The sequence below is a fragment of the Elaeis guineensis genome, chromosome 9 (assembly GCF_000442705.2).
Source record: "Elaeis guineensis isolate ETL-2024a chromosome 9, EG11, whole genome shotgun sequence".
NCBI classification, from domain to species: domain Eukaryota; kingdom Viridiplantae; phylum Streptophyta; class Magnoliopsida; order Arecales; family Arecaceae; genus Elaeis; species Elaeis guineensis.
In genome coordinates, this window is record NC_026001.2 from 92,864,793 (window position 1) to 92,886,752 (window position 21,960).

The 21,960-nt window shown below is 36.7% G+C and overlaps 1 protein-coding gene and 1 non-coding gene across 3 annotated transcripts; both read left to right on the top strand.

The window, feature by feature from the left end:
- The first annotated feature begins 1,768 nt into the window (after positions 1–1,768).
- Positions 1,769–9,239, top strand: LOC105051009 (glucose-6-phosphate 1-dehydrogenase 3, chloroplastic). 2 transcript variants are annotated; one of them, XM_019852734.3, is made up of 10 exons: positions 1,769–2,058; positions 2,512–2,732; positions 2,872–2,966; positions 3,106–3,220; positions 6,653–6,858; positions 6,973–7,122; positions 7,209–7,329; positions 7,511–7,740; positions 7,841–8,041; positions 8,820–9,239. In XM_019852734.3, the coding sequence occupies exons 1-10, from the start codon at positions 1,902–1,904 to the stop codon at positions 9,067–9,069; spliced, it is 1,746 nt and encodes a 581-aa protein (XP_019708293.1). In that variant the 5' UTR covers positions 1,769–1,901; the 3' UTR covers positions 9,070–9,239. The 2 variants fall into 2 exon arrangements, with proteins under 2 accessions (XP_019708293.1, XP_010929559.1); XM_010931257.4 differs by having other exon boundaries at positions 1,770–2,091.
- A 12,372-nt stretch (positions 9,240–21,611) lies between these two features.
- Positions 21,612–21,692, top strand: TRNAL-AAG (transfer RNA leucine (anticodon AAG)). The gene has a single exon. It is a non-coding gene; the product is annotated as a tRNA-Leu (tRNA).
- Positions 21,693–21,960: the final 268 nt, after the last annotated feature.

Here is a 21,960-nt window from a genome sequence, read left to right on the forward strand (position 1 = left end):
GATAATGTGAGGGTTTCGAGTTAATTCATTATGGTAACTGGGACAGGGGTAAGTTGAATAACTATTTTGGTCCTATGCTGACACCACTGTCAAATTAACATTTGTGCATTTTAATGGTTATAACAGATGGGCATGTAGTCTTGATATGCATGGATTTATATTCTTTTCTTTTGTATCCAATTGTAAACAACGTGAACTTTGGAACGGTTGGCAAGTTCTGTGGAAAATGTGGGCCGTGCCGCTCGTTAAAACATCTGTACGGAAATTGCTCTAAAGGGCGGTTATCTAAGGAGTATGTATTTGAATCAAATGAATCTATTTGCACCTTGACATCCAAGGATGAATGTGTGTACAGCTATATATCGACATCTAGATAAAATGAAAAAAAAAAAAGGTTCTCAAATCAAAAGAAGTCTCAATAACGAAAATTCTTGGAACTCAAAGCATCATCAGTGCTCGCACTGCCATCCCTATAATCTTTTTTTTTTTTTTTTTTCCTGAATTTGGACAGCAGTGACATGCTTGTACATTTGCACGATCCTATGGAGACGCAGGCACCATTTTGTCTGGCAGAGAATTCAGCACCAACGTAATCTTTATCCTCAAAATATTTCCCGGGTAATTTGCATCAGAAACAATTGGTCACCTTTTTTTGTCTCCTTTTTCCTTTTTTTTTTTTTTTTTTTTTTGAGGGCATGCATGCTATAAGAGTTTGGTAGGAAATTTACACTCTGAATGGGGTTTCGATTTGCCATACCTAATTCAAGCATCCGAGGGTGTTGGCTGTTGGAGCATATTTATTGCTTTGTTTGCTTCTATGTTGTGGCAGATTTGGAAGATTAGGAACCCTCTAATCTTTGTTGATGTGAGGATAAAGTTAGGAGCTTTGTATTAGACAAGCATAGTGAATAGCTCAAGAGTATCTTCTAAATACGTAGGATCTGCCTGTGATAATCTAATTGGATTTGACCTGAAATTTCTACCGGATTTATGGACTGCGAAGGCTATTTGAGTACCATGCATATTGACCTAGTACCCTGATAACTCAAATTCCATGGGAAGAAAAAAAAAATTTATAAATAATTTTTTTTCCAACAAATAAGGTATTTTCTTACCAAAAAAAAATGGTATTTAAGCATACGATGCATTTCTGGACTCGTATGCAAGGGAAGGGCCTGATTCTTTTAATTTGCTGCATCCTCGTATATTGCGGAGAGGGATTGGGAATTTAAAAACACCCAATAAAAAGGGCCGGTTAGAGATATAACACTAGATAAATCAAAATTTAGTATCTAAAATTATATATATATATATATATTATGAAAAAATATTGAAACGTTGTCAACTCAATTTTTTAAATAAATTTTGTTATGTCTAAAAAAAATATCTTTTCATACTAAATTATATTATTAATATATAATATTATTATATTTTTATAATTAAAATCTATTTATATAGATAATTAAAAATATAAAATAATTTTAAAATTTTAAATGAATATTATTTAATTATTTATATATAATTATTTTAATTTGATCAGATTTTTGAAAAAAAATTATATTCCTATATTTATCCTGCACAATGCATGAATCTCCGATTAGTTAGGTTGGATTTAGTGTACCTGGTTACCGGTCAGCGTATCTAATGGTTGCGGTAATTAACCGTATCTAGTAGTTAAGTATAGCCTTTTCGTTTTTTTACTAAAACAAAAAGCCTAATTTGATGAAACTTGCTCTGTTTTTATTCCCGAAACGCCCCTGCAGGCGATTCTGGGGGCGCCTGCTGTTGCTTCGAACGCTGCCTCTCTTCTTCCTCTCACCCTTCAAATATATTCTTCTCTCGGTTCCCCATTAGCTTTCCCTTCCTTCTTCCCTTCGAACTCCCGGCGCCGGAGGAGAGATATGGCCTTCTCCTCCCCCAAATGCCCCCACTCATCTTCCCACTTTGCCCCCTCCCGCGCTCCTTGCGGAAACCTCCGCGACAGAGCCTTTGCCGCCCCTGCGTCGCTCCAATCCTCTCCTAAACATCTTCTTACGAGACTAACGTCCCAATGTAAAGGTCGGGACTTTACTGCTGTTTGTAGGCAGGAAGGTCAGATTTTGCTTCTTTTTAGTATCTTTTTAGTGGAGATTTATTGAGAAGTTTGTCAAAGATGGTTGGTTGATTCTTTGATTTCTTTCTTCATGGGTTTTTAGTCATCTTTGTGGTTTTTAATCAGTTCAATTTAGTATTTTTATTTTTTAATAAAATTTCCTGGCCAATTTTCCATTGTTTCGGAATTTTCCTTGTGTTTTAATGTGGGCTTTGCTACATGTTTTTATATTTGTTTTAATGTATTTAGACTTTCTCCATTTGATCAGTTGAAGTTTTTTGTTTTTAATCCGTGAATATGCTTTATTTGTTCTTTCTGGTTCATTTGAACAAGTAATCTCTCATAGTTGAATGATAAAAATGGCATCTTTATTCTTATTTTCATGCGAGATGACAAAATTTTGGATATTTGCATTGCAGCTGCCACTGCAAGTACAACCACTGCGAAAGAAACTACTCCAAATGGTGGATTGCTAACTATACCTTCAAGTTCAAAGGCATGCAGAGATATAGCTGGTATTAGTACAAGGGAGGAGGAGTATACGGTGAGTATAACTGTGGTTGGGGCCTCTGGGGACCTTGCTAAGAAGAAGATATTCCCTGCACTGTTTGCACTTTATGATGAAGGCAGCCTCCCCAAGGTCTGATTTTTAGAAACTTGGATGCTATCACCTGTAATTTATTCAATTCTCTTAATCAGGCAGGCTCGAGAGTTGTGTTTTTTCTTAAAACTGAAATGTAAGTGTTGAACGATGTCTTTTTCACATCTAATTTTGGCAGCATTTTACCATATTTGGTTATGCTCGGAGTAAGATGACAGATGCTGAACTAAGGAACATGGTCAGCAAAACACTTACTTGTAGACTTGATAAAAGGTCATCACAGAAACAGAAAGCTCACATTTTTTTTCCCTATAATCTGGTTTTTCTGGTTTGGTGTTTGTTGGTGATATTATTTGTTGTCGAAGTTCAATTGTAGTGAAATTGTAGGTTTTTGTTGTTCATGCCTATTCAGGGAGAATTGTGGTGAAAAGATGGATCAGTTTCTAAAACGATGCTTCTATCATTCTGGTCAATATAACTCGGAGCAAAATTTTGCAGATTTAGACAAGAAACTAAAAGAACATGAGGTACTGCATAGATTATAAATTTTTTATGCTATTAAATGCTTTGGTTGATTTTTTTTTTTTTTTTTTTGGTACATTTGGATAACCTCTCTGTGCTGGTCTACAATTCTTATGGTGATTGGATTTCTATGCTTATGGTTGAACTAATTATTTTCTGACGTTACTACTAATTCATGTACATCATCTATTTACAAGTACAAGGCACTAAATAAATTGATTTGTTAATGTTCTTGATGCACTGTATCTTGTTTTAAGTTTGAATCAGACTTGTATCCTCTACGAGACAAGATGCAACTTTTTTCTGCTATAGTAACAGCATGTCATTTTTGTATAAATTTGTGCTATAAACAGTTGGTTAAGCTGCAAAAGGATTCATTTTGTCCATTTGTTGATTCAGAAGGCAGCATTTAGCGGAAATGGCAATTGGTATCTAACCTTTCTTGACAAGATTTCTTCTCTATTTCCTTTTCTGCGAGTAAGGAGTTCTGTTTTGTGAATGTTCTATTGTGTCTCAAGCATGACAATTTATGTGCCAGCAAAAAGAGCCTAGAGCCCAAGAATAAATTTGTGAAGTGATAAGATGGAGACTTGTGGACTTATGCACCAGCATATTGGTGCTACATTGGTTTTGGTAGCTTGTTTATCCCATAGAAAGGAGCACATGGTGGAAATAGAGTTGGAAGTAGTGGTGTAGGATATAGTCATAATGTAAGTAGCAACAATTTGACTGGAAGCAAAGATTTGGAATTTCGGAAAAATCCAGAGAGCCCAAATTTGAAATTGAATAACTTAATTATAAAGATAGGATTTTAAGATTATTGATATGTTTATACTGTGGATATTAGTATACCCCTTGCTACCTATAATAGTAACATCTGGTACTATATCTCACATATCGCTGGCACTAATAGGGCTGCTGCTTGTCAGTAAGCTATGGTATTGTGCCGGTAAGGTATTGGTATGGATTTTGGCACCAAGACTTTAAACTTGCTCTATATATCTATCCATTTAAACTACGTATGTGAGCAAATATTACAAAATAAAAAAGTGGACAACCCCATAACTACCAGTGACAAAGAGCATTATTAATCTATAATCCATGAATATTTCTTGAATAAGTTGTGAATAACTCATGAAAATTGTAAAGTTCATGAACAATGATTGATTCAATAACATGTGAAAACTCAGAGAATTATTTCATCTAAGGAAAATTGAGAGTATTATTACTATTTTGTAGAGGACAGGCCTTGGTGCAATTGCAAGGTTGCTTCATTCTAACCTGGATGTCCCGGGTTTGAAACAAGAAAGCAGCTTCCTGGGGTAAGGCTGCACATCTAACCCATCTCAGAGCCCACGGTGGCAGGAGCCTCATGCACTGGACGCCCTTTTTGTTATTGCTATTTTCTGGCTATGTTGCCATTGCTCAGATAGCTAAACTAGGAATTTTCATCAAGAAAAGCTATACTAGGAATTAGGCTTGAGTTGCCATCTAACTTATGCTCTCCTCTTAGCTAAATCTTTCCTAACATGGAAACACACTTAGAATGGAAGATTCTTTTCCATTTTCAGGTCATGGAGATGTATTAGGAAATGGAGGCTATTTATAGGCAAACATGAGGGTATGGTGAAAAATCTGAGTTGGCCCTAAATCAACAAGCTTTGTCTTGAAATTAGATGAATGGAGGTTGGCATGATACACATGTGGTCATGCTTGCTTGATCTTGACATTCTCAGAAATTTTGCTTAAGTGGACAAGCATTGACTAATAGAGGCTTGATTTCTTAAATTTAAGAAACATATGCACCCTCTCAATGTTTTTGCATTGATGGGTGGGGAGGGGATCTAATTCCAATATAAATAGGTTACTTGATTACATTTAATTATCACATGTTTTTAAACGACTGGGTCATATGCCTTCTCATTTCAGCCAAAGTTGGTGCAGGGCAATATGGAAGATAGAAGTGCGAGACTCAGATTTATGTAGGAAGGTGCAGGAATAAGGAGTTTTGGAATTAGAGGGGTTCTGACATGCTGTGATATTATTAGAATCTGAAATTGTTATTGGGTTGGACAATGAGACTTCAAATCTTTTATTTTGATTGGGAATGTTGGTTCAATATAAGGATTGAGGGGTGGAATGATGGCTAAGGATTTGGTGAGTCTTTATGGTACGTCAAATCTTGTTTCATGTTTTCTGCAATCAATTGTAACAGGTCAGATGAAGGGAGGAAACAAGAGAGAATGTTAAAATTAGGGTTAATTTAATATGGTGTATTAGTTTTTTTTTAATAGTCAAAATGAAAAATGAAGAAAGTATAAAAAAAGAAATGGAATTAAAGAGGTGAGTTTTCACTAGCAAAATTTCTTAAGTGTTGCACCTCGGGTCTATGTTTCCATGCTTAGTGCATTTTGACACATTGAGAGGTTAGTTCTTATATAGGCTGTTGTGGTCTTCTTGTAGCTTAAGGAGTATAAAAATACAAAAGAAATAGGGACCTCTTATCATTAGAAGCCAGTAAGGGCACCTGTTATTCCAGAAACAAGGATAAGAACTCTTTCCTAATAAGATTTTAGAATGGTTAAAGGAAAAAGGAACCCGCAAAATCTAGATCCATATAGAACCATGTATAAAGGCATCAGAGTTATAATGTTGAATCCTTGTGGCTCTTTGGGGTTTTCTAACCCACCATGTACCTGAAAATAAGACTATATTAAGACCATAATCATGCCCTTTACAAGACCCAAACCACATGTTAAATGGGCTCCGAAAGTTAACCTATACCAAGGTTCATCGTCCTGATACCGGATCGTATACCAATACTATCATGTTACTTTGCCAGTACACGCAGTACAGGGGCTGGTTTGGATCAACACTCGGTATGCCCTCTGTACCATGCACTAATTTGTGCCGGTAAGGTACAACAGTACCAGTATGGCAAACCATGACCTAGACTTGTAAACTCTTTACTAAGTGCTAGAACATATATATATATATATATATAAAAGAAAAATAGGTGCATCATTATGTGCTAAACCTTTTTCAAGTGGATGAAGTAAAACCCTTAAGTTTGATTTTTCAATCTGGTGTTGTCCCATAAAATGATAGGCTGATTTTGTTTTTTCCATCAAATATGCTTATCTGATGTTCTTGGGCAGCATCAGATGCACTGATCGTTATCATGAGCCTTCGACCCTTCTATTAATTTATATGATTTATGTTTTTCAACTTGGAAGAAAGAATATTCTGGATATATGTTTGGAATATATGCCTTCTAATTTTGATCATTGTGGTACTTTGGTTTGATTAAATATTTGGCTACTATTTTGAATTTTAGTTTTTCAAATGACTATTTTACTTCATATCAGTTAAATGATGATTAAAATAATATGAATAGTAGCGGGAATAATTTTCTCATCTGGGAAGCATCTGTATAGGGAGGGAAGCTATCAAACCGCATATTCTATTTGTCGATCCCTCCAAACATATTTATAGATGTAGTTAAATGTGCAAGCAAGTCAGCTTCTTCTACGAATGGCTGGACAAGGGTCATAGTTGAAAAACCTTTTGGTCGAGACTATGAATCCTCTGCTGCTTTGACAAGAGGCCTGAAAGAGTATCTAGTGGAAGATCAGATATTCAGGTAACTTGCAAATGACCTGAATAATTGTATCTTAAATCGGGCAACTAGTTCCAATTAATATACATGCCTTTTTTGGTAAAACAATGACTGATTAGTGTCTATGTCATTCTGCAGAATTGACCACTACTTAGGAAAAGAACTGGTCGAAAATCTTTCTGTTCTCCGTTTCTCAAATCTTGTATTTGAACCTCTGTGGAGTAGGCAATACATAAGGAATGTGCAACTAATCTTCTCCGAAGAGTTTGGCACAGAAGGACGAGGAGGGTACGTTTACCTTATCATCTGCCCAAGTATAATAAATATGACATTTTGCTGAGCTAGTGTATTCTTATGCTGGTTTGTTTGTTTAGGTACTTTGATAACTATGGTATAATTAGAGACGTTATGCAAAATCATCTGCTTCAGATTCTAGCCTTGTTTGCAATGGAGACACCTGCCAGCTTAGATGCAGAAGACATCAGGAATGAGAAGGTTTAGTTTTAAGACCATCCTATTTCTTTTTATTCCCAGTCCCCTTTCCTCCTCTTAGTACATAACTTGGTTAAGTTGTAAATTATGGTTAAACCTTGGAGACTGAAAGCAGCATGCTCACTTCAGGGGAAATTGGCAACTTGAAAGGTCGTTTCTAAATGTATCATCTCATATATCTCAGGTGAAAGTTATTCGTTCTATAAAGCCATTGCAACTAGAGAATGTGGTGATTGGACAATATAAAAGCCACAAAAAGCGTGGAATAACGTATCCCGCATATACAGATGATAGGACTGTACCCAGTGACAGTCTGACTCCAACATTTGCTGCAGCTGCACTTTTCATAGATAATGCCAGATGGGATGGGGTGCCATTCCTTATGAAAGCTGGGAAAGCATTGCACACTAGGCGGTATGAAGGCATCAACTAGTCCTAGATCTCTTGTGGCACTTTGTCATAAAAGTTAAATCTTTAAATGATATGTTGTAGAATTGGACATTTCTGATTGCAGAGCAGAAATCAGAGTACAGTTCAGGCATGTCCCTGGTAATTTATACAAAAGGAGTTTTGGAACAGATCTTGATCGGGCTACAAATGAACTTGTGATTCGGGTGCAGCCGGATGAAGCTATTTACTTAAGGATCAACAACAAGATTCCAGGTCTGGGGATGAGGTTGGACCATAGTGATTTGAATCTTCACTATGCAGCAAGGTATGGATGGAACTTTCTTGTTAGAAGGAAGGTTACTCCCTAAAATGGCTCACATTTCTTCTCTTAAAAGCAAGTGATGTGTTGGATGTCGACCTTCATTTCATTAAGCAAATGGAAAAAAAAAAAAAAAAAAGAAACAATAAAAATGCCTCACTTCCAACTAAGCACCGAAGTTTTTCCCCAGAAGATCTTTTGCTTCTAATTACTGATATAATTTTTTCCCTCTAATGAAATTGATGAAATGGCTTGTGCTTGGGAAATCTGCACCGACTCAGTAGCATATTTTTTCCATTGTGGTTAAACTTTATCACTTAGTCACTTGACATTGTCATCAGCCTTGAACATCTTTTACTTTTGTGTTGATTCCAGAACGAGAACTATTTTTGAGTGTTAATTTGAGAATAATAATTATCAACACTGGGACTGTATGTTGAACGAGACAGGACAAGATATGACCTCAATCAATTTCATAGCTTTCTGGATCTTGTAATGAAGATGCCACTACCTACAGACACATGATTTGAGGTGCATCAAGATACCTGTTAATGTCCTATCTAAAGTTGTCCTCTGGATGACCTTTAAACTCCAAAACTTGTACCTAACTTTTTATGCATAGTTTATTCTTTATAATATCAGAAATACTAATAAGATCTGTGAAAATTACAATTTTGACTAAATTTTATTAGTAGCTTGGCAAGTTCTGAATCTCTTCTTCGATTTTTTTTTTTTTTTTTTTTTTTTGTTATTTTCGAAGCTGACATATTGAAGGGTTTTATAGGTACCCAAAAGAGATACCAGATGCCTATGAGAGGCTTCTACTCGATGCAATCGAAGGGGAAAGGCGACTCTTTATTCGTTCCGATGAGCTGGATTCTGCTTGGGAGCTCTTCACACCGCTTCTGAAAGAGTTGGAAGAGAAGAAGGTTGCGCCGGAGCTCTACCCTTATGGTAGTAGAGGACCAGTAGGAGCCCACTATCTTGCAGCCAAATACAATGTAAGATGGGGCGACACCAATGCATTAGAGTGATATTGTTCCAAATAACAATCTTTACAGATCAAATTGCATACATAGGTAAGTTAATCGGAGATGGATATAGATGTTTGGACATGAATTACTTGTCAAGAATGGGTGACACATTTGTCTTTCTTCTGTAACAATTATGCTTGCAATGGCATGGAAATTTTTGACTCTTAAAATTTGTTATATTGACACTGCATTTGGATTCTTCAACAACAAGAGTTTGTTTCCAAATAATATGGTTTTCAAAAGATGGAAGAAAATTCTATATGTTTCTTTTGGGTATTCAAATTAACATCTTTGTCTGCAAAGTTTCAATTAGACAAGCATCTTATATGTTCAGCTTCTATTTTGGCATTGTGGTTCTCTCTATCCAAGAACCTTTGCCTCAAGGAAAGATCAGAGACGCAGCCATTTACCTTCCGAGTGCTACCACCAGATTGCAATCTTCTGATCCAATGAATAGACTTCACTATGACTAAATCAGTCAACACAAAATCTAATTCTCTTATTTTATTTTATCTTGGTGTGGTGACATATCAAAATCGAAGTATTATCTTTCTCGAACAAGCAATAGAAATCAAAGCATTACATGATTTTTCCTACTTTATATGTGCACATTTGCATGCATTCATGTTTATGCTTGATTGGCTTTCCTTCTCCATCCAAAGTACCAAGTCATATAATATTTGCAAGAAAGCTAGCATTATTGGCCATCAGTTGTCATTATTTATGTTGGTGTTCCTTGCACGTATTATCAATTTTTTAAGCCTCATGACTCCTACAAATATGCCTAAGCTCCTGCATTATGGTCACATATTTGCCTGGTTAGACTTCTCCTTGAGCTTTCAAAGCTATATTCTGACTAGGACCCTGGCATAAGAGTCTTTATTGATGATGTGTGTAAAGAGAATGAAAACTACGACTGGTAAGCGTTAGCAATCCAAGAGAGGCAACCAGATCACATGGTTGAAATCATACTTGATCTGGCTCTCTCTACTTTGGTGTATCCGCACACAAATGCTTCACTTGAGATGGACATCTGAAAGCAACATCATGATTGATGGAATTAGGGAAATTCTCTTGAGGTGGTCCATGGATTTTCTGGTATGGTGTAGTTTGATGCAACCAAGTTTTGAAGGCCGGTAAACAAGATTTAATTACCATTTGACTTAGTTTAGGTCATGCTAGCTTCAAGGGTGCAATGCTATACAAAAACATTGGCTGATTTCTTTGCAATTTCAAGTGCCGAGAAGGCTTCGAACAGAGCCAACCGAAGGGTAAAGTCACTGAAGGCCAGAAGGCCTCCCCCGCCTCCGCCCCAGAATGCCAGAAGGCCTCCCCCCACCCCCAGATCCTCTGCTCGGCCCGCGAGAAGATGAACGGTCCCAGGGCAAGGAAGAACGGCTGAGCACGCGGTCGGTCGGTCACCGGTGGCAAAGAAGACAGAAGGTTTTTTTTTTTCATTTTTTGAAAGGCCTCCACCCTCTGGCCACTTGCTCGGCCTCCGAGAAGATGAACGGTGCATCAGTGCCAGCACAAGAAAGAATGGCTGAGCCATCGCCGATCGGCCGATCACCGGTGGCAAGGAAGATGGAAGGTCTCCATGTGAGCGGTGCGACGGTCCGTCGGTCCCTTTTTTTCTCATTTTTCGAGTGCACACACGTGGCAAATGGTGCATGGGAGAACATAAAGGGCGTCAGGCGGCCTGATTAATATTTGGCATTAATCTTGCCAATTCCTGATCGGCTAACGAAGTTTTCTACTAACAGGTAACGATGTTTTCTACTAACAGATATTTTTTTTATAAAAATAGGTCTTTTTCTCATGCTTTGATAGGGAATACTGTTAATGATCAATAATTTACACAGTACATATGGCTCCATAGAAATATAGAATCTTGTTCGATTTTTGATTTTTTTTTTTTTGTTATCTGCTTTTGTCCTCCTTCAAGAAGATTTGTAAATTCTCAAAATTGATTGGGGTTGGAAAGTATTTATGTTCTAGAGTTTGGATCACTCTATGTTTGTAAGTTCAGCAGGATTATCCATTTTTTCTCTAGATTAATACAGTTCTTCTTTTCTATAAAAAAAATAATTTTTTTTTAATTTATAGTATCTATTTCTTAATCCTTCTTTCATTATTCTCTTTGCTCTTCTTCTTGATAATAACTCTAACTCATATTTTCTGTAGTTTGCACTCCCATACAACAACATTCAACAATCGGATACTATAAATTAGTTGATTATTCATCTCATTTGCAATCAGCATTCAACAATCGGATAATATTATTCTAATCTTTATAATTTTTTTATTTAATTTAAAATTTATATTATATTATTATATTATCTCTATTTTATTTAATACTTGATTCATTGAATTAAAAATTTTGATTGTTAATCTTGTATTAGTTATTTAAAAAATATAAGATAATTGTAATAGCTAAATTTTTTTGATAATTCATAATAAGAATTTAAATATGTCAACTCAAAAATATGAATTTGATTATTCAAAACTTTAAAAAATAAGAAGAATTGAAAGTTTAATACAATCTCAAAAAAGAGCTTTTGATAAATTTTTATAAGTAATAAAAATAATAAATTAAAAAATATTGATGAATGTTCCTTAAATGAACAAGTTAATAATTTTTTAAAATTAGATGATAATAAAATACTAAAACAAGAAGAAGCAAATGAAGAGATTCAAATTGACCCTCAAAGTCATGGTAAAGAGAACTAATCTATTAATTTAAATACTCCTAGTTTCTGGATTCAAGCACCATCCAATCGCATGATAGGCTTCTTCCTGTACAAGCCATGGAAGTCCCTGGCTGCCACTCTCAGTCCATAAGAAGATCTCCACATTCTTGCATGACCGCCGCCATGGATGGGAATTGCCAGGGAGAGCGCCATAGATGGGAATTGCTAGGGAGAGCGCCCTCTCGGCTGAGCTTGCTTTCTAAGGAGCGTTCTGCAACTCCATTCTGATTGCTTCTATTTTATATCATTCAAAGTTGTTTCCTTGGGAATCTATTTCCTTTGTAGCTGTAGCCGAGAGAAACTTCAGATGATGTTAGCGCTATTGTTTCTCATGAGTTTCCTCATGGTTGAATACTTCTTTCTCGAAAAATCTCTCCATTTTATTCCAAACTTTATATATTTTGTGACAAGTGAAATGATATTTTCATTCTTGTCCGATAAAAATACTATTAAAATTACTCCCACTTACATCTGATGTTATTAGAAAGATATCCATAGCCACCATGGTCTTCACTCCCTGACAATAGCTTTAGCCTCTCTTAGTGCTAGGTGATCTAATTGAAACTGGATGCAAAAGTTTTCTTGGCTCTTGACGCCTCTAAGGTCCTCTTAGTGACGAACATGGTTGAAGTGACGCCCGGGCTGGTAATAAGTGGGAGAACCTCGGAAGCAAGGCATATGACCGCAGAGAAATTCTTTGCACACCGCCGTAGAAAATCCGATATTATGTGCATCATTTTATCTGATTATGCCGTATTGTTTTTCAATATATATTTAATATTTTTAATTTTATTTTTTTGTTTAAAATTTTAAATGATAAAAATATTTTTTTAAAAAAAAATTATGATATCCTATACTGATATTATAATATCCTGTATTAAAATTATAACTTCTTACAAAAGATATCATATTTTTTTCATAGGATGTCATAAAAAAGGAAAGGATATATTTATCATTAAAAAATTTTATATAAATTTTTCAATAATTTAATTTTTTAATAATAAAAAATATTTCTACTAAAATTATAACATCCTATGAAAAATTATATAAGTTTTAATTTCAATATAAAATATCATAATATCGATGTAAGATGTCATAATTTTTATAAATAAAATATTTTTATTATTTAAAATTTTAAAAAAAGATAAAATTATGGATATTAAATATATGTCGAAAAGCGATGGCTATATAATTTAATTGGACAAAACAGCGCCTTCTAGGTCTAATTTTCTACACCGCAGATGGTGTACAAAGAATTTTGCTACGACTGTATGCAATGGCTTGAACCAAGAGAGCCATGTCACTTATTCATCCCATCCGCATGCAATGTTCACATTAATCTCTGTGCACTTCTCCGTGCGATGTTATGAGTTATGACATTGGGCTTCATTTTAAGGTACTCTGAGATTATGAGCAGATGGAAAAAAAAAAAAAAACATGGGGACTGGAAGAGCAAAATCTTGCAAGACACGTACAACTTCCATTTCTCCTCCAATTCGTTATGAGCCAAAATTTTATCTTAGCAAATCAATTTAATTAAACAAACCAAACAATTAGTAAAATGATATATGCTGAAACATGTAAGTTTTTAAGTTAATCATAATTTGAAAATTTGAACTTGATGAAATCTTTAGTGATAAATTTTGAACAAACGTAAGATACAGCCCATGTTTTAGAGTAAGAATTTTATTTGATGTTATACCATCACTTGTGTGAAGGCAGATATGTTGATCTCTTCAAAGAGGCAGCTAGCCCAAATTCCATTATTGACAGAATTTTATTTAATGTTACCACCATCACTGCAACACAAAGTTTTAGGCTCATCAATCCAACTCCAAGAGATTCTCGACATTGTATTAGAGATCAGTCACATTGGCCAAAGTGAGCAACAGTCTCTTCAATGAGTCGTCTGGATTCACTGGGGATGGAGATGCCAGCAGCGATCATTTTATACTTAAAAATATTCATATGATATAATTTTAGATGCAATTTGTTGTGCGCACGTGTCAAGCAGGTCGTCGGAGACCGCACGCTCCGCCCCACGAAGTATTGCCCGCTTTGGCTGGGTCCGGACCGGGAGCGTGCCCAGTGGTCCCCACCGGGGGTTGTTCCGCCCGGCGTCACGCAGACGGCCTCACGGTTTTGTCCCTTGCATTGGGGTTCACCCCGCAAAAGGCGTCTCGTGAGGGAAGGTGTGCTCGTATCCCTCTTAAGCACATGCATACACCAGAGTTGCCCGATGTGGGACTATTAAGGGAGGTCCCCCCACAGCCTGCCCACAACTAGCGCCACAGGCTGTGGGGGGACCTCCCTTAATAGTCCCACATCGGGCAACTCTGGTGTGTGCATGTACTTAAGAGGGATACGAGCACACCTTCCCTCACGAGGCGCCTTTTGCGGGGTGAACCCCAATGCAAGGGACAAAACCGTGAGGCCGTCTGCGTGACGCCGGGCGGGACAACCCCCGGTGGGGACCACTGGGCACGCTCCCGGTCCGGACCCAGCCAAAGCGGGCAATACTTCGTGGGGCGGAGCGTGCGGTCTCCGACGACCTGCTTGACACGTGCGCACAACAGTGGCGCGCCAGGTAGGGGTAACCCGCCCCCTGTCGCTCAACACCTGCACCCTCCAGAGTGGGGGGCATCTGTTGTGGGCAGGCTGTGGGGGGACCTCCCTTAATAGTCCCACATCGGGCAACTCTGGTGTGTGCATGTGCTTAAGAGGGATACGAGCACACCTTCCCTCACGAGGCGCCTTTTGCGGGGTGAACCCCAATGCAAGGGACAAAACCGTGAGGCCGTCTGCGTGACGCCGGGCGGGACAACCCCCGGTGGGGACCACTGGGCACGCTCCCGGTCCGGACCCAGCCAAAGCGGGCAATACTTCGTGGGGCGGAGCGTGCGGTCTCCGACGACCTGCTTGACACGTGCGCACAACACAATTAAATGACGTTGTGGAATGCATTGTTGCAACATATTGCTATAATATCCCCTAATCTTCCATCAGAAAAAAATAATATCCTGTAATCAAATAACAAAATATTCTGTACGTTAGTCCTAAAAAAAAGCAATACATGTTAACTTATCATTTAGCAGTAAGGCCAATTTGCAAAGTTGATAAGGAATCACTATTAGTTTTTTCCCCTTCTTTTGATGGGTTTTCAAAAGAATTGATTAACCATGTATGGATGGTTATTAGAATTTCTGTTTCAAAATTTGTCATTTTTAACATTGTCCTTTTGGATACAAATTTTAGGACTTGTCAAAAAATCATATAAACTAGGTGTAGATATCCTGCATGTGTCAGTCTTAAAAAAGGCAATAAATTTTGAGTTCATTTATCATTTATGGGTAAGACCAATTTGCAAAGTTGATGAGGCATCACTAGCTTCTTTTTTTTTTTTTTTTTTTTGTTGGTTTTCAAAGGAATTGGAGTTAACCATGCATGGATAGTTGTAGGAAATTCTCCTGCAAAATTTGTCATTTCAGGCATTTTCCTCGTAAAATACAAAGTCTAGGAATTGTGTATATATATATATATATAGACCAGTTGTAGGGGTCATGTCTCGACATTAAGCACCCTTGTCACTGGAATCAACCCTATAATCAAGGTGCACAATGCAACTCATCTCGCTAATGCCTAACGATGCTCTACTACTTTTCCTTCCATGTTCTCCCCAAGGAATCTCACTAGCATCTATTGACCCACTCTCCATACCAACCTAACTGGTATGTAGGCTGAAAGGAATGTAGCAACGGACGGCCACATGCATTACAACACTAGCAAAGCTATTTAAAAAATCCACTGAGATGGATGGATGGATAGAGGGAGAAGGAGATCGAGTAGCTATATATGGAGGCTTGCCATGGTGCTCTTGTTATTAATACCATTGCATGGCTGGTGGACCACAGTTATTTGATGGAGCCAACCAGATCACGGCCGGGGAGAAAGGCACTAGAGGCCTCTGAGTCAGGATCATTTCAATACAAATGCAATAAGTAATCGAAGGACAAGGCTGCAAGGCTCTCATTTTGTAATACCCGGCTCATTTGGGCCTTAAACTCAGCCCAAAGACCCACAAAGCCCAACAAAAAAAAAAAATTGAAGAAGACTCCCGAGAGTCTTCTTCTTCCTCCCGACCGACTCCTAATCGGAGTCAAAAAACACCCCGGGGAGGAGTCAAACTCCTCCCCTCCGACCCTATTTAAAGAGAAGACTCTTCTCTCTTTCCCCACCCAAGAATCAGGAGCCAAAACGGCGAAAATCGCCGAAAATCACTCACAGAAGTCGTCACCGTGCTCGCCTCGATCTCTCATTGGAGATGTCACCGGAGCTTGAGGTAAGCCCCGGCTTCTCTTCCTCTTTTCTCCCCCTTCCTTCCCTTGTCTGTGTGCACGATCGCCGGTGACCGGATTCACCGTATTTTATTAAGAAAAATATCTCCTATTTTCGCCACCTTTTTTCTTGATTTTCTGACACCGGTGGTCACCACTGACCGTCGGTTTGGTTTCTCTGGGCTGCGGTGTCATAGCCCTCCTACCGCCGACCACCGCTGCACCGGCTATGGCCTCTGATCCATCGAATAAGGGAGGGACCACATGGTCCCCTATTTTTGCCCAAAAGAACCACGAAAAGAAAAGAAAAAAAAAGGAAAAAAAAAAGAGAGAGGATTTTCTCTCTCTTCTCATTCTCCCTCTTTTTCTTTTTCTTCTCTCACTCCCTTCAGTTCGAACCTTTGCTTTTTCTCCCTAAAATTAGACTTTCTCTCTTTAAAATTTTCTCTCTAGATTATTTCTCTCTCTTGATGGATTTCTCTCTTTCAAAGTTATCTTTCTAATATTAGCATAGTGAAAGACTTGCTTTTGATGATTCTGATCGAGTTTAGTAAAGAGTCCGATCTTAAGTAGGATTTTGATCTAAGATTTGTTAGATTTAATTTTGAAATAAAATTAATACAAAAATATAATTTTGGATAATAGGCACTGAAGAATCTCCTAGAGGTTAATCGATCTATTCGTTTAGTGGTCTGTGAAAGGTAAGTAATGAATCATCTTTTCGAGATATTTTATATTTATTTTGAAAGCAAATATAATTATTCTTAGAATTATGCATGATTTATGAAATTGTGTTTTGAATGAAAAGTGATTCTGAAATACTATGGTTTATTGATTATGCATATGATCAGTGAAAATTATGATATGTTATGATACAAAAGTGTTTTGATACAGATCGGATTTAAACTCTCAGTCTAACTATGTTTCAGTGGACCCCACTAATGGAGATTATACGTTAATACTCAGTGGACCATGCCAATGGGGGTTGTGCTGGTATTTAATGGACCCTACCAGTGGAGATTGTGCGCTTATATTTAGTGGATCCTACCAGTGGAGGTTATACGCTGGTATTCAGTGGACCCTGCCAATAGAGGTTAAACATTGGTCATAATCGAAATTGTTGGGTTATGAGTGTTTTGATTCAAATCGGATTTATGATTATATTATATGTGAATATTTGAAAAGATTGAATTTACATTGAATTAGCATGAAATAAATTTTTATGTTTATTCACAGTATTTGTTCTTGAATATCATATAATATCTGAAATGTCTAGTTGAGATATTTATTACTTACTGGACTGTCTAGTTCATTACTTTTCTTTTTATTTTTCAGATTCAGATAATTAATTGTCAGTGTGGGTAATAATATTGGGATGAAACTTTTAGAGGCAAGATTTAGCGTTGTTAACTTCATTGAAATTAGATCTATTATTTTATTTTTAGTGAAACTTTATTGGATGTAAGACAGTTGATTTAATTATTTGAATTAAAATTAAATAATAATTATTTAATTTTATTCTGCTGTGATGCATTGATATCGTGATGAGATGCCTTGCATGTTTGTGGAGAGAATTCTTCATAAGTATGCGGTGGTTGCCACGACCTTGGACTCGCGATCTCGGATCAGGGGCGTAACAATTAATATGGTATCAAAGCATAAGTAGATAAACTATATGACATATAGAATTATACATGAGTGTAAGTGGGTAGACACTAGGGACATTGGGACAATGACTTATACTGATCATGATATAATTTAGAAACTTAAATTGACATACATGTACTAGTGGACTAAATCAGAGTACGCAATGAAAGTATAATGGTCTGAATTGTTCTTAAACTGATTAGAACAGTAATTTGATTTGATAGATATTATGATGAAAGATTCGATTTTGAAATTAGAGGATGACATGATTTAACGTAAAAGTAATCTGAATTTTTGAGGACTTAAGCAAAAAAAAAATTCGAGGATGAAATTTATTTTTAGGGGGGAAGAATATAATACCCAGACCATTTGGGCCTTAAACCCAGTCCAAAGGCCCACAAAGCCCAACAAAAAAAAAAAACAAAGAAGACTCCCGAGAGTCTTCTTTTGCCTCCCGACCAGCTCCTAATCGAAGTCGGAAAATACCCCGAGGAGGAGTCAAACTCCTCCCCTCTGACCCTATTTAAAGGGGAGAGTCTTCTCTCTTCCCCCACCTAAGAAACCAGGAGCCAAAACGGCGAAGATCACCGAAAATTGCTCGCGGAAGCCGTTATCATGCTCGCTTCGATTTCTCATCGGAGAGGTCACCGGAGCTCGAGGTAAGCCCCGACTTCTCTTTCTCTTTTCTCTCCTTTCCTTCCATTGTCTGTGTGCACGATCGCCGGCAATCGGATTCGTCGAATTTTGTTGGAAAAAATGTCCCCTATTTCCGCAACCTTTTTTCTTGATTTTTCGATGCCAGTGGTCACCGCCGACCGTCGGTTTGGTTTCTCTAGGCTGCAGTGTTGTAGCCCTCCTACCACTGGCCACCGCCACACTGATCGTGGCCTCTGATCCATCGAACAAGAGAGGGACCACACAATCCCCTATTTTTGCCCAAAAGAACCACGAAAAGAAAAGAAAAAAAAAGAAAAAAGAAAAAGAAAAAAAAGAGAGAGGATTTTCTCTCTCCTCTCATTCTTTCTCTTTTTCTCTCTCTTCTCTCTCTCCTTTCAGTCTGAACCCTTATTTTCTCTCTCTAAAATTGGACTTTCTCTCTCTACTTTCTCTTTCTAAAATTTTTTCTCTCTAGCCTATTTCTCTCTCTTGATGGATTTCTCTCTTTCAAAGTTATCTTTCTAAGATTAGCATAATGAAAGACTTCCATTTGATGATTCTGATCGAGTTTAGTAAAGAGTCCGATCCTAAGTAGGGTTTTGATCTAAGATTTGTTAGATTTAATTTTGAAATAAAATTAATATAAGAATATAAGTTTGAATAATAGGCACTGAAGAATCTCCTAGAGGTTAATCGATCTATTCATCCAGTAGTCTGTAAAAGGTAAGTAATAAATCATCTTTTCAAGATATTTTATATTTATTTTAAAAATAAATATAATTATTTTTAGAATTATGTATAATTTATGAAATTGTGTTTTGAAAGAAAAGTGATTCTGAAATACTATGGTTTATTAATTATGCATATGATCAGTGAAAATTATGATATGTTATGATACAAAAATATTTTGATACAGATCGAACTTAAGCTCTCAGTCTAACTATATTTCAGTGGGCTCCACCGTAGGTATTATATGTTGGTACTTAGTGGACCTTACCAGTGGGAGTTGTGTGCTAGTATTTAGTGGACCCTACCAGTGGGGATTGTGCACTATTATTTAGTAGACCCTGTCAGTGAGGGTTGTGTGCTAGTATTTAGTGGATCCCGTCAATGGAGGTTAAACGTTGATCATAATCGAGGCTGTTAAGTTACGAGTGTTTTGATTCGAATCAGATTTATGATTATATTATATGTGAATATTTGAAAAGATTGAATTTGCATTAAATTAGCATGAAATATATTTTTATATTTATTCACAGTATTTGTTCTTGAATATTATATAATATCTGAAATATCTAGCGGAGATATTTATTACTTACTGAGCTGTCTAGTTCATTACCTTTCTTTTTATTTTTCAGATTCAGATAATTAATTGCTAGCATGGATAATAATGTTGGAACGGAGCTTTTAGAGGCGAGATTTAGCGTTGTTAACTTCATTAAAATTAGATTTATTATTTTATTTTTAGTGAAACTTTATTGAATGTAAGATGGTTGATTTAATTATTTGAATTAAAATTAAATAATAATTATTTGATTTTATTCTGTTGTGATGTATTGATATCGTGATGAGATATCTTATATGTTTGTGAAAAAAAAAATTTATAAATATATGATGGTTACCACGATTTTGAACTCTCGATTTCGGATTGATGGTGTGATACATTTTGAGCTAGATACCAGTTTGTCTCAGCATCAGATACTCCCCCCAAGGCATTACTCTCCTGAAAAGATTTTTCTTTGTTTGCGTACTGATAAAGCTAAATGCAGCGAGGACAAGAGAAGTTAATGAGTTCAACATTAGTGAAAGCGATAGATATGAGGGGGACAGAAGTCTAAACGGAAACAAATTAAGCTCGCCGATGCCGGAGGAGGTGCTAGCGATTGAGGACCACCTCGTGAGTCATAGTCCCCGGGGAAGAGAAGAGAAAGGAAAGAGAAAAAGTGCTGCAGAACTAGAAGGGAGGGAAGAAAATGAAGAAGGCCATGAGGATGGTACGTGGTGCAATATTAATAATTAGAGAGTATTTGATGATCCAACTGCTATCATCGTGATAATCTAAAATCACTGATGATCCAAATTCTAGAATAATCCAATCCCTAATAATTTAAGATCATGATGTTATGTTGATCATGATGTAGTGATTAAAGATTTCGAATATGTATGATTAATTTATTTGATATACTACAAAAATTTAAGATTATTGATCATATAATATAAAAAAAAATGATAAAAAAGAGACGGAAGAAGAGAAAAGCCTAAGATTGATATGATTAGGTTGAGGAAACAAAGTCACTGCTTTGAGTCATCTTCTCAATAAAACTGTGGGAGTTAGAATTGAGGATTGAGACAGAAAAAATTTTAAAAAATATTTAATAAATTTTTTTTTCTTTGTAATCACGACGGCGAGAAAGAAAGTATTTTCTTTTCTTCTTTCGTGGAGATGACGCCCCAACTACTTACCTACCATGTGTAAATAATATAGTGTATGTGCGCAAAAAAATATCATCCACCTAGCACACATAAATATTATAGCATATAGCATATGATTTATCAAAAAAAAAAATATAGCGGATGTGTGCAAAAAAATATTATGCAAAAAATAAGAAGTTTCCTTTTTTTCTCAATTACGAGGATTAATGTATTTTAATATAAAATTATTATAATGGAGTGACATTAGATATCCGTCAACTTATCATTTTTATCCATCATCTTTAATTTTGGATGGATTAATGTTTGCAAATTTTGTTACTAAACCCGTGACGAGAGAGAGAGAGAGAGAGAGAGAGAGAAGGGGGGTATCATAGGACTCAAGTATATCGTTACCTTCACGCATGGATTGTGACATGAAGAATAGTTACACGTGGCTGGAAGAGAAGGCAAGTGTCCATGCTAGGTGGCATGCAAGGGATCAGCTATGATTAATAGTGAGAGGACACAAAGTCGACCAATATCCACGAGTGATGGCATGTGGATCCCGGCGGTGGGTTTGGGAGTTTATGTGTTTTTAGCTAGCACCGCAGTGTAATTTTGGTAAGGTTAACCTGAACACAACCTCGTCCAGCATTCTTCGATGTTGTAATTCATTTTTCCATTAGAACCCCTTTGAATAATATATGATTAACTATATGACTTATAAAGACCTCTGCAACCAGTTGAGATGGCCGAGTTGGTCTAAGGCGCCAGATTAAGGTTCTGGTCCGAAAGGGCGTGGGTTCAAATCCCACTCTCAACAAATAACTATGCATTAATTTTTTACATGAAGAAAAGATAAAAATGATCTTTAAAAATCCCGCTCTCAACAAATAATTTTATTTAAATTTCTACATTAAATATAACACACACACTGAACTGATAGGAGTCTGGCCTCTAGTCTTAGGCTCTTAGCATACCTAGTCCACTATTGGTTTCTTATAGGGCTTGAACAGTATTCAAATATCAAGCCTTGGCCTGACCTGTAGTCACTCAGGCTTAAGATTTTCAAAGCCAATGCCTGGGCCAAT